At 40.6% G+C, this 13,877-nt stretch overlaps 1 protein-coding gene across 2 annotated transcripts in view; it reads right to left on the reverse strand.

Moving 5' to 3' along the window:
• The window catches only part of PCSK2 (proprotein convertase subtilisin/kexin type 2), a 98,368-nt gene that overhangs the window by 48,218 nt on the left and 36,273 nt on the right, over positions 1–13,877 (reverse strand). For both annotated transcript variants that reach the window (XM_066177777.1, XM_066177778.1), the window contains 2 exons: positions 2,488–2,601; positions 1,079–1,187 (listed from right to left, as the gene is read on the reverse strand). In XM_066177777.1, coding sequence (XP_066033874.1) covers positions 1,079–1,187; positions 2,488–2,601 — 223 coding nt within the window. The remainder of the gene's footprint in view (positions 1–1,078; positions 1,188–2,487; positions 2,602–13,877) is intronic.

Below are 13,877 nucleotides of genomic sequence, written 5' to 3' on the forward strand. Positions count from 1 at the left end.
CTCTATGAAGAATCCTGTTATTCAAGCTGTATTTTTTAGGGTTATTGGAAACAAATTATAAGGCAAATGACTCCCCTCTCTAAAAGCTGTATCTGATGGACCATCAGTTTTATTGACGCAAAGCTCAAATGGTTTGCCATCGCTCCCATCACAGTCATGCCTTGCTAATCTGAAAGCCAAGTCCTGCCTCTGGGAGATCAGTGAAATTGTGACACAAGAGATCATCTCTCAGATGAGACTGATCTTCAAGGCCTTCTCCAACCTGGCCCTGAACACTGCCACAACCTCCCTTGGCAACTTCTTACAGTATCTCACCACCCTCATAGCAAAAAATTTCTTCCTAAGGTCCCGATGTCTGAGTTTCCTTTCTTACTTCCATAAAAACCTCTGCCACAGGAGTAAGCAGCTGAGGAACAGAAATAAGTGAGGACAGATCCCTAGAAAACATACGTGGATACAGAAGTTTTATTTATTTTTAACATTATTCAGCCCCATTAAAGGAAAATATTCAAAATTTATTTCAAAGAGTGTTGAGAGACTGCATGGAATTCCTGTACTTCAGCAAGCACCCATAAGTAGAAGAGCTGTAACTTCAACTGTACTTTTATTTTCATTTATCCTGAACTTAGCCTGAAACTAGCAATATATCTAATATGCAGACCTTCACTGACATTCAGCATGAAAGTGTTTAATTATTTCAGCTATCAAGGATGACTTTGAAAATAACGTAATCAAAAAACCATTTTCTTAAGTATTTTCTGCACAGCAATTACATCCTCCAGTCAGTGGCTACAGAAGTCAAGGAGAGATTTTCCTTAGTTTTAATGGACATTACAGTGTTATCCTGGAAGATATCTGAGTGATACTTGCAAACCACTTCTAATGCATAGACATCTATACTTCAGTACCCTTATCTTTATATCATATTTTCCCTGAAGATCTCAAAGTATTTATGGAGGCTTGTAGTCTCACCACTAAGCAATTGATTATTAATTTTTAATCCTTTTTTTTTTTAAACTTCAATTACATGAAAAAAGTCTACTTGAAAGTATTAAATTAGCACTCAGTCTTCACTTACCATCATCCATAATTCCTATGGTTACTCCCTTCCCTGTGTATCCCAGCTCCCATGCTTCAGCTACGTTAAGGTCAAGTCCAGGAGTCCCATCTGCTTGACCAGTGTTAATCTAATACATCAGTGAAAAAAAAAATAGCTTTTTTTACTTGACTGACATACTTCCACAGCTACTGGTTTTTCCTTTATGTCTCTGCATGCATCTTTGGCACAGAAAATATATTTCGTAATCACATCTACTGCAATAATGCAGCTGAAAAAAGAAAAAAATCTGAAAAAAACCCAACACTGGTAAAATTCAATTTTTTGTGCTTTATAAGGTTTGGTTAAACACTGAAACTTTTAGACCCCAAAAAAAGACTTTTCCACTTCACAAGTCAGCCAGTGGGTCAATCCAGGAAAAACGTTAGAACAACTGATTTTACAGAGGACTTTTTCATGAGCAGGATATTCTTTCTTTTTGAAAGCAGGGATCTACTGTACAGCTTCCCAAATTTTTGTTATTTTTATCACTGCAACATTTTGATTAACTACCAGAAAATAAGTGAATTAATCCCCACTTTAGTTTATCCTCATCAAGGATAAAATCCCATCATGCTAATGTGCCCCCAATTCATTTGAAAACTCTTGCTTTAGGAAAAAAAAACCTGCAGCCATATTGGTTGGATTCATGAAACGTAAGAAATGGATTAAGAGGAGAAAACATTACTCTTAAGCAAAAATACCCTTTTTAAGTTAACAAGGCAGTACTGCATTTACTGAGTATTTGATCATAAATATGTTGCAACAATAAAACTGACCAGAATTACTTTATCAACTTTTTAAATAAAAAAATCATTTCACTTCAAAGTAAAAATATGTTTTCTTTTATGACTAAAGGCTTGTCCCTGTAAAAATATGACACCGAAAAACTGAAACAATTTAGCAAAATATGAATTTCCTTTGACAATAGCTTAAGCAGAAATTCACCAGTTTTCAGCTGTTCTGTTTTTGACAGAAGAAAATAGATTCAAATTTCCATAAGAAAAGCTTTAACTTTTGCTAGCACATACATTAAAACCTTTTGTTGTAATTCCACAGCAATATTTTACCTGGCAACAGCTCAAAGACATGATTCATATGCAGTTCTAGGGGTCACATCAGCACACCAGTAATGCCCACAGGACATCAATATAGTTCTCTTTCAAGCCTTCTAAGGTTCCTTCCATTGACTGACATTAAATTTATCACTTGAAATGTGCTGGATCTTCCCAATATAAAAGGGGGACAATTAAAACCAACACAACAGAGCCTTGGATCCATTCCCAAGTCCTGCACTTGGAAAGAACTGCTGGAAAACACTGCAACTGCACAGAATGGCTTGAATGACAATTATTTAGTTATGATTACTGTGATTTGTTCTCAAAACTTACCAGGTACCACTGCTTTGTAAATAAAGGGTCATTCATGTTGATGTCAATGTCATTGATGTCTCTGTATCCTCGCTTCCTTCTGATGAAGCCCTCCTGCTGCACAGCTTTCCTCACCTGGAAGGGTTAATTTTTACACCGTCAGCTCAGCATTCTTGACGCCGATATAAGGCTTTTTTGAGACTTGTTAATGTGAGAGGTAAGGGTTATGAAAACACACTCTTGTGTTTGTGTCATTCATTTGCAACCTCTAAACCAGGGACTGATTCCAGTCAGAATTTACAAAGAGGTAGAAAGCTCCAGGACTACTGCAACAGCTGTGAGGAACAGAGACTCCCCCAGACTGTCCTATCTGGAGAAAAGCTCAGCTTGAACATGTTTTAGGCACCAAACAATCAGCGTAAGAATGAGCCCCTCTCCAGCCATCATTACCATGAGTCTTCTTGCCATAGTTTTATTTTTCGTTGCTATATGGCAAGCCATAAAGAACAAAGCCATATGGCAAAAAAAGCCACTAAACTGACCACACTGGCTGAAGTACAGGATATGAAAGTACAGGTCATAAAACACAAGTCGTCACAGTTTTTTAGACCACAAATTTTAGACCACAAATCCACAAGACATTTAAGGAAGCACTGTAGAATGTAAGAAAAGTTAAACGTGCAAATATCTCCAGAGGCAGGCACTTCAAATGTCAGACCATAATCACCTTATTTGTACCCATGTAAAAGAGCATTCCTAAAGGAGACCACTCTGCGGTTGTAACTGGAGTTGTAACATGTACTAACATTCACAGACTTTGCAAAAGGTGCTGTCAACTTTGGCACATTCATTTTGTACTCTTTAGCCTAACACCTGGAAACAAGATAGCTTGAAGAGTACCAACATTTAATTGCCAAAAAAAAGAAAAAATCTAGCCTTCTTGATGAAAAAGGAATGCTTAAAACCATCAAGCACATGTTTAGGTGCAGCAAGAAGGCAGTAAGACTCCCTAACATTTACTTACGTGTGCTCTTGAAAAGAATCCATGGTTATTAAATAAATCTAATAAATCAGAGAACCACTTCTACATGTGTGGCTTTGGCATTTCAGATTGAAAAGGCATACACGAGTTACACTGCAGTGTCATAGCAACTTTATATATACAGTGTTAGTCAAAATCAACAGAGGAGAAATTCATCCAAAGGTTCAATCAGATCTTAGGACAGTTGAATCACTCTTGGAGGCGTCTTTCTGTCTCAGTTAATTAAAGCATGAGCATAAAAGACAGTGCTCAGTGAGATGCCTTAAAACAGAGATGAAACGGATCTAACTGATGGGGGCTAAAAGCTGTTTTTCTCACAGCTATATTGTTTCCTTATAACCCCAAGAACCTAATACCAATTCACAATGAGCAGGATGGGGCACAGCATGGCCTGAAAAGGCAGTGCCAAAGGTTTCTGAACAATATACTTGTGTGAATTTTAACTCCTTAACTAAAGGCACCCAACGGTAAAATAATGAATTGGTGCTTTCATTTATATGTGTGTTCCCAGTACTTGTTCCAGTTCACTAAAAGTGGAACGGATTGAAAGTAAAGAAAAAACCTAATATGAAATAACCTGGCAAGTGACGAAGCAGGACCCATACAAGGTGCACTTTGTGACACCAGGTCGCTGTACACAGCGAAGAAAGGCATAAAGCACAGTGTTTGACAGCTCTGAGATAAAGCTCAGTGACGCCATGGAGACAGAGCAATCACCTGTCACTCTGCCTCCCCCCTCCCCAGTCTCACCCTTTGCCACTGCAAACCCCAAGCTGTCACCACAGAACATAATTAGGAACAGAAGACAAGCCTCATTCAGAGGGATGCCAGGGAAAAAGATTTCAGGTGTTTGTGTTCCCAATGTAAGCTTGCTGGCTCTGCAGGACCTGCCTGCATTAAGGCACTGAATTAGGATTAAGTGCAAAAGGATTTCTACTAATTAAAAAAGCATTTCTGGGGAGCCCTGGCTTGTATTTTAAGACAACAGGGAGGAAGAGGGGGAGTAATTTGCAGAAATAGCACAGGCTGTTTTCCCTCTTCAGTACCATCTCATTTTTCTGATTTGTTCCATCTTCACAAGGCAACATAATGTATTTTTTGTATAACATTATAATTTCCCGAGACAAGGAGACACATCCCTCCAAGAGGATTAATCTTCAGTGAACTGAAAGCTCTCTGCAGTCTGTTTTCCAAATGTTGGAGCTGGAGAAGGGGCATACAGGATGTCACCACCCACAGACAGACCAGTCTCAGAAATTCTGGGACTTCTTTTTCACCACAAAAACAAAGAGTGTTTTCCTCATATTTGCAAATGACAGGAAGTCATACAATTGAATCTGGAAAAGATTAGGCAGTTTTGTCAAAAAAAAAAAGAAGAGTTAAATTTTTTGGAAAAGGTCTTGGTGGCTTTTCCCATGAGTTAAAAATTGTCTGGGTCAGTTGCCTTTTAGCAGGATCTTAACCAGCACCAAAGTAAGGACTTGCCATTCTCCTCACAAAGACATGTATAGAAAGCAATGAGCCCAAGAACAGGTAACATCCACATAACTGCAGAGAGAAAGATCCCCACAGAGCAACCTTGGAAAATGGTAACACAAATCCAATGATCTGGGTGGAAAACTGCCCATTTAGGGCTGCTGACTCCGCAAAACCCTTGTCTTCCTGCCAGCTACATTAGAAAATTGCCTTTTTTTTTTTTTTTTTTTTCTTTTGAGAAGGAAATTTCTGCTTTCATATCTAGTTAAGATCAGGAGAGGGACTGCGTCCGATTCCGCTTCTACTTGATGGTTTTCTTCTGAAAGAAGAGTAGGCCTCCCCCAGACATCAGCAATACAAAGGCATTAAGTACCCCATCAAGGTTTCAAAAATGCATCCAAAAACACAAGACATGTCTGCATGTCCAGCAGCAGAAAAGCACTCGAAAACATTCTCATCTCGTGACATCCATAATCCCATCTGCTTGTGTGACATTCAGACCTGGAACCCAGCCCTCAATCCCACCCACAATGCAACCTCATACCAGCTTTTAAATCCTTGTTTCTCTAACTGAGGCAGAAAATGCAGCATTCATAGGACTCAGGCTTCTGATAACAGTCACTAAATGATTCGAGCCTGTGAAATACGGTATTTATTTGAACCTAGTGAAACAACATGATTTTCTCACAAAAATAGCATGAATTTTACCATCTCAAAATCAGGCTTATTTATCTACAATAACAGCCTTTTGTTCATTTCATTCTTAAGTAATTTATTCCTTTTTTCATTAGGATACAACTTTAAGTACTGATCAGAATCTGAGCATCTACTTTATTAGCATAGGAATAAATTATGAAAAAGTTACTAGCTGTGTTGCAAGCAGAACAAAGGTCATGTCTCAAAGGTAGCCCATGGATGCTAAGATCTTTACAAGGAAAAAAAGGTCTCAGGTATTGATTTTTACTATACTTGTACTTTATGCATGGTGCATAAAGTCACTTGGATGATAATAAAGCAGCAGGATACTGGGTGCAAAACCAATTAACAAAATAATCAATCGACTGCAGTACTGCTCTGGAAGGGCCAGGATCTGCAGCACTCTACTGTGCTCCCTGCTCCCATGAATGCCAAGACAATCAGCTCCTCATTTTAAAGGAACAGGGTTAATTGCACTGATGAGATCCTGCAGTTAAATGACTCTGTTATATTGAGCATAAATGACAGATTTACTAAATTGTACCAGTGGGTGTACAGAAGTGGAACAGTACCCACAACTTGGAACCTCAAATACCAAGAACTTCCAAACAGGAGAATTTGAACCAAATTCCAGAGGAAGAAGGCAGCCCCAACTGATGACATCAAACAGGCATGTTGGGGGATTAAAAAACAAAACAAACACAAAGCAGCGAGTTGATCAATCAAAGGAAGTAATGGTTCTTTTCTCTCTAAAGCCTCAGGGTCAATACAGGTCTGTTTCTGAAGGTGAAGTAAGAAGTGGAAACTGATAGCCTGCCTTTTTGAAGAAGGGGAATAACTCCTCTCCCTGACCAATGGAAGAAACCACAGGTGGTGAAATGACCATAACCCCTATTACTTTTCATAATCCTGCTCTGATTTTGCTAGTGCAATAAATTCAATTCATACCTCTAATTAAAGCCTGTTTTACCTGTGATGTTTGATGAGTGATCTTTCCCAGTCCTTATCTCAACACATGAACCTTCCCCCATTATATTCCCTCTCCCTTGTCCAGCTCTGGAGAGGAGTGAGAGAGCAGCTTTGGCAGGTGCCTGGCATCTGACCAGGGTCAACCCATCACACACAGCAATGCAGAAAATCGATCCATCTGCTCGATTTCAAACTTTCTGAGCCTATTTTGTGGCCCAGAAAGCACAAGCACGGATATCAGGGGGCTTGAGAGTGTCACTGACCATCCAATTCTTACTAATAAAATGAGAGCTGCTCCACTCTAGCAAACTAATGACTTTCAAAGGCTCTCATGGATCTCTCCACACCTAGCAACTAGTCCCTGCTGCTAAATGTAGGTGTTTCTAGAGGATTATTCATAACAACTTCTCCAAGTGTCTCTTCCAGCTGTACCCATTAAGCCCCAGGGAGTGTTTTGTACAGAGACTTACCCTATAGCAAAGATGCAGCACCTGTTACAGCATAAATCCTGTGCTAGAGCACAAATCCTTAGAACCTTGGAAGTTTATCGACACAACTTTCCCCACCACTTCTAAGCAAAGGGCTGATGAAGAACTTACTTTTTTTCTTCAATTTCAAAGATTTCATTAAAGGAAAAAATGCATATCTTTCCATAAAATAGTTGTATCACTCTTGGTTTACGTATTTTTAAATGGCTATTTTCGTAATGACAAGCACAGACAGCATGAGGATTGCTCTGATTTCTAGAAAAATTAACATTCCCTGTAAAATAGATCTTTTTCAATGTTTTTAGTCATCCCTCTGCCTTGCTTTTACTTTTCTGTTTTGCTACTTGTTGAAACAATGTCACTGGATTTCAAGGACCTGCTGGGTTTTTTCATTATTACACGTGGATGTTCTGGACCAGCTCTAGTTTTACCCTTTCTGTAACCAGCCCCATTTGCCTGCCCAAACACATCTAAGCTTACACAGATCATCAGCAGATATTCTAAAACCTCTGGACACTCATGCAGTACCCAGTGATCCCTCTTGGCACATCTTCTCATTTTTACCTGACTCCAGGTTTGTTTTCCTTGAACCTTTTCTCTAAACTTGGTATTGCAAAGTGTCACACTTGTGGGTGAACAAAACAGGACCAAAATATACAATAAACTCTAGAAAACTGTACAGTAAACCCTAACAAAAGACTTACTGATTGCATTCTGCATTAAAACCTGTCATAGCTGGGACTGCTCATTAACTTCTCTGAAAAAAATCCCAGAAAGTGATAACACTAGAGGTACAGCCATTTAGGAAAGCACCCCAGAAGTTCATCATCAACCAGACAATAGTAAAATATGAAGCTGAACAGCCTGAGTTCAAAGGTTTCACACAGGCAAATAACCTTTCTTGATGAAAACACAACTTAAAGGACTCCAGTTTCAACCAAGTCCATATGTTTTTTAAAAAATACACAAAAACTACCTTCTTTCTGCCTTTTCCCGTGACCTTTTCTTTTCCTGATATTAGTTCAGTTCTTGGTAAATAAGGAGCTTTTGAAAATAAAAGAGGGGGAAAGGAAATCAATATTTTTGTCCATTTAGCGGGCCTCTCACAGTTCAGTGACATTCAGGAAGCAGAGAGTAAAGAGACAAGGAATCAATGTGTAAGAGGAGACTGCAGATCATATTCAACCTGCTCAGCTAAGCAATCAATAGCTCCTCTAGCTTTTACTTTGAAATGCAAGTGAGCTGGTCAAGTTGCAATGTAAAATCAATGCTGAGTATGCATGGTCTACAATGGAAAATGCCAATTTGGTAAAACAGAAATTTTCATGGGATCATGCCCTCTTTAACAAGATTTTTTTTCGCCCCAGGATAGAATTTATTAAGGGGAAACACTGAGACAGAGGAGAAAGCCCTGCATGTCTTGATATTCTGTGCACTGCCTCAAGAACAAGCAAACTGGTTCACTCCTTTGCTTTCTCTTCAGTTTGGCAGGAGGGGCATATCAGGATCTACACCATCACAGGTGCTGACTATTCTCAGAAATCTGTTTCCAATTTTTTTTTTCACTGCTTAGACGAGCCAGCATGAGAGCGAGAGCATTTCTGAAATCTTAACAAGTTTCCAAAGGAATGAAAAACTGCTTCTCATTCTACAGAATACCAAAAAAAGATGAAGTAAATTATATTTTCTTCAAAGTCTTCTTCCAAGATAGCAGGACAGTCATTTCAGTTACAAAATCAAACATCTCTGTAAGAAAGAAATTCCCTGGAGTTGGGCCATAACTATACATTAGTCTTTCCAGTTAGATATGCAGAGACTGCAAACCACAGGGACACTTCACCAGCAGCTTATGGGTAGATTTTGCACTTTGCTGTCTCACTAGTTACATGGGTCAAAGAAACGATCGGCCTTTCCAAATCAATCAGAATAACGACCCCTCAGCGTGGGTATAAACAGCATGGCTGGTGACAGAAAAGAAAATTGGGCCTTGTGTATATAGGTCATTATCAACTGCAGAGCTTACCTAGCTGCAAAATTAGGAAAACTGTGACAAACAGAAACTTTCTCTTACATTCCTTTGCCAATTACTGCAGGTATGACCTTCTTAAAACATTTTGCTTGGAAAAAACCAAACCTGCCTTCTTCTTCTTCTTCCTCACCAGTAAAACTCTTTTGTGGAGTGATTTTTACCTATTACAAAGAACACCATCAGTCCTTGAGGGGATAACCAGAGTAGGTCTCAGCTATATTTGCACCCTCTCTGTGGTATATAAAGGGTTTTAGTTTAAATCAGGCCCAGATGACATTTAAGACTGCAAACTTTTTGGCTGTATCCGTGCAATACAAAAAAGAGAGGTTCTCCTATGATGCTGAATCTTCTAATTAACTTGTTTTCTCTTTCATCAATTGTAACTTTGCACCATTTCTTATACCTCTAGGCAGTCACCCAGCAATGGACTTCCCTCCTACTCCACAACTCACTGGTCCTATAAGGTGAAATGTACTACACAATCCACCTTAATATAACCTCCTTTTTGGTGATTCCATTAGTACAGCAGCTGCTTCCACACAAGCAATGAATATCTGATACATCCCAAGAGAGCATGAGTGCTCACAGGCTAAAGATTTCTCTAACTCTGTTGATTTTAAAAGCAAGTCTTCAGATATGTGGGTACTGTGAGAAAATACCACTTGGAGAAAAAATCTGCTGAATTTGGTTTGTATGGGAAGACTCAACTAAATGGTAAAATTATTGTTTTTGTTGAAATGTCCCCTTGACTCACTAACACAGAAGAGACTTCTTGTAAACGTGTGAATGCTTGTGCTAATGCCCCAATACATTTGGACTCACAAAGCACCACTTGTAGCAGCTTCACCTCTAACTTCATGTCTTCCTTTTGTAGAGATGCAAATTTGCTTCACAGACATTAAGTTTCAGTGTATTCCACATGGACAGATTAGAAGGGATTTGCAATACACCTGTGGAGGTAAAGCTTGGGGAAACAGAGTCAGCAAGACAAAATCTTAAATTAAGTCTGCAGCATATGCTGAAAATACACGCCCTGGTCTCCAAAGTGATGCTGTACTTAAAAGCCAGCTTCTGACCTTTGCTGTAACTCATCATACTTCCACTTCATTCTCCACAGCCTCCTTCCCACTCAAATTTCATCTAAATAGCTCATCACTCACCTTGAACCATCTGCTTGGAAAACTGTAATATGCATTTTCTCCCACAGAATTACTGGCACAGACTTCCCTTGTTTCCATGTTACGGGAAATCCTCCCCAATGTCCCACTCATTGAAGAGCTGCCTGTTTCCCTGCCCTTTGTGTAATTCATTTTGCTCTTCACCTGTGCTCCATTTCTGAGTCAAAACCCCAGATATTTTTATACACAGCTGACCCGCAAACCAAATGACACACTCAGTCGTGGTAAGCATGGGCACGACCTGTTGGGGACTTCCCTTGTGCCATGGAGCTTAGAGCAAAAGTTTACTTCAGCTTCCTCTGCTCCTTCTGAGCAGTTGGGCCCCACTGGATCCAGAGCTAGTGAAATACTTTCACACAAAATTGCTGCCAGTATCTCAGCTGAAGAGCAGTTTCCCAGAATAAAAATTGTGTCACAGCCCTGGGAGGGAAGGCAGGCAAACTAGTGTCAGTGATGCTGTCCAACACGCAGTGCATGAACTGAGCTGAAAATCAATCTGATCTTAATTAATTTAAGAACGCTTGAATTAAAAGGATTATTTAAAACTAGCAGTGGGTCCCGGAGTCAGGAGGTGTCAGTGAGGTAAAGGTTGGCTCCACCATGCAGAAACTGAGCTGCCTCAAAACTGGTTTCAGAAAGCACACCAAGTGCCTTTTGATTGCGTTTTCCTGGCTGCAGCCCTCAGAGTGCCCTGCAGAACGTAATTCCTCTCTTTTGTAACCTCCTCTGCACTGTCATTGCTCAATACAATTTTTCCTTCCCCTGCTTTTCCTTCTCTGTGAGTAAATGATGCAGTTTGAAGCTGAGAAGAGGTGTTTTGGTTACCATGAAAGGAGCATCTCTGCACAGACAGGAGGACACCCAGACAGCCACACACCTCTCTTCCAGCAGCTCCTGCAGCCCCTGCTCTGACTCTGGTCCTCACTTCACCATGCTGACAGGTTGTTGCTAGGAGGGATTATGGTCCACTGCTGTCAACACTTCCCAACCACGTGGTAATGACAACTGCAGAAGATCCATTTAGCTTTAATAAAGAACAAAGGCTGGTTTTTTCAAATCTGCCTGCCTGGAGTGATACAGCAACAATTGCCAAGGAAGTTTAAGCTTATACTAGTGTTTAAAACCTGCAACACTGAAACTTCAATGTTCACATGAGTGGTAGTGATATACTAGTGAGCCTTTCTTGACCATCTGTAACACCTTCAGAGCTCTGTTGCTATTGCAGTGGAAATGAGAGAAAGAATTGCAAACCGCTGATTCTCCTTAAGTGCTGTCCAGTGCTGCACAATGTGCTGCACAATGTCTTCTCTGAGGAAATTTCATAACTAGAAGCCAGACACAAAACAGAAGCCAGTCAGTCTTTTGACAGAAGGAAAACTGCAATTATGCTGCTGCTGACATTCACATGTCTGCTCATGCAACCAAAAGCAGAGCGGTTGTTCACAGTTACTTCATTACCATAACACACAGGACAGAAAAGACATGGGAGCTTGCTCCCATCCATGCCTTTCCCAGCCCAGTAGGAAGCTACTGGTGATTTACATTGATTGAATTGTGCAGGTTGCAATTGCGCTTTTTCAGAGGTATATGGATCCCCATCACAAACCACATTATTAAAATGAGCAGAGGCTTATGCATCACTGCTGTACAGCACTGGGTTAGTAGAGTATAGCCGCCAGGGACAGGCCATCTGCCACACAGAAAGCATCAAAACAGAATCATTTCTAGAGAACAATTTCCGTAATAAGAGGAAAGGTAGGGGAAAAATGACAAGTAAGAGATTAGTTTAACAAAAAGGAAAAAACCAGCCAGAGTCCCAGTGTTCTGGCCTTTATCCAAACTAGTTCTTGTTTGGATCCTTTCAGAGGATTGTGCTTGACCGTTCTCAAGACATGTACATCAGAATCCTGTCTTTGTCAAATGTTCTCTTTCAGTTCCAGCCTTGGAGTCTGCAGAGTGCAGTCGCAGAGCTTGCACCAAGGCTGAGGGATATCTACATCAGGGCCCTTTTCCTGCCTCATCCCAGAATCTGGCTGCCATCAATTGGCAGAATGTTGCCTTTTATCTTATTTTCTGCCAGAGTTGGGATTAAATGCTTGAGAAGGTGTTTTATGTTTGGACTCAGATGTTTATTAATTCTTACCTATATTACAGTCTCACAAACCATGAGTTCTACAGCACTTCTAGCTAACAAAGTAAAAAATGGCCCCATCTCTCTCCCTCTACAAGGCCTTTTAAGGATAAACTGTCCAATTAAGAAATGACAACTAAATTATTTTTACTTTTAACCCAATAACCAACACCCGTGGTCCGCAATCTGGACTCTTCTATCTGATTACAAAATACCATCTAAACCCATGAAGAAGAAGGCGAAAAAGAAGGACTATCCACCACCCTAAAACCTCCATCTTGTTATAAAAATATTACTATATTCTAAAACGTTAAACTCCAAGTTTTCCACCATGTGTTATCACACACTTCTATTCAAGCTGCACACCCACAGTCCCAATGCTGTCACTCAGTTTTGGAAGCCTTTTCCAAGGCCTCAGGTCAAATGCAGTGTTTTCTTGGGGGTCAGTGCCTGTCAGCACAGAAAGTCTAAAATCCTCAGTGCCCAGGGATCCAAAAGCAGAACAATGCCATTCTGCACCTGAACCCCTGAACTGTCCAGTGCTCAGCTGGGGCAGCAGATTGAACCCCTATCCCCCCCAGCTAAAGCCTACAGTTCTTTTCTTGACAAGAGAGGCACCAGGTGGTGAGTGATTTGGCAAAGGGATCACATCCCAAATGAAACTGTAGGCAGGAGGGCTGACACAGTGCAGTGGTGAGGTCAACAATGCAGGGAGAGACACACAGAGCTGGCCAGGCATAGCAGAGAAGGAAAATCCCATGAAACTGAGACAGGTATTAATATGCTCACAGTTCATCCCAGAGGAAACTCTCCTCAGTGACAAGACAGAGACAGGGCAGCACAAGGCATCCCCATCCCTGGAAGTGTCCAAAGCCAGGTTGGATGGGGCTTTGAGCAACCTGGTCGTCTGGAAGGTGCCCCTGCCCCAGCAAGGGGGCTGGAACTAGATGGTCTTTAAGATCCCTTCCAACTCAAACCATTCTTTGATACTAAGGCACAGAAGCGTGGTCTGAATATTCTTCATGGGTTTTCTCAACACCCACTTTAGCAGAGAGGCTTTTTACGTCCTTGCCCGTGTTTTCCAGCAGCCTGTCCCACAGACTCCTGGCCAAGCCTCTCTCTAAAGCACATCTGCATAATTAGTGTTTTATTTTAAAAAATCTTAGAGGCCAAAGGGTTTCTGCCTTGATTTCAAGGGACCAGTTCATCCAAGCCCTTCTATTTATCCACTGCCTAGAGCAATGAAAAATGTATCCTGAAGAATACAAAGCTCATTATTAATTGCAGTTGCATGTGCACCAGCAGAGATTTTGGTACCAGAATTTTTTCCTAGTTCCCACCGGGTCAGAGCAGAGCCTGGTTAATATGAAGTGATAAAACGGTCATCCTGCTGAAAAGTCTT

This window comes from Chamaea fasciata, unplaced genomic scaffold (assembly GCF_029207755.1).
Source record: "Chamaea fasciata isolate MVZ Bird 193981 ecotype frontalis unplaced genomic scaffold, bChaFas1.0.hap1 SCAF_3, whole genome shotgun sequence".
In the NCBI taxonomy this organism is placed as follows: domain Eukaryota; kingdom Metazoa; phylum Chordata; class Aves; order Passeriformes; family Sylviidae; genus Chamaea; species Chamaea fasciata.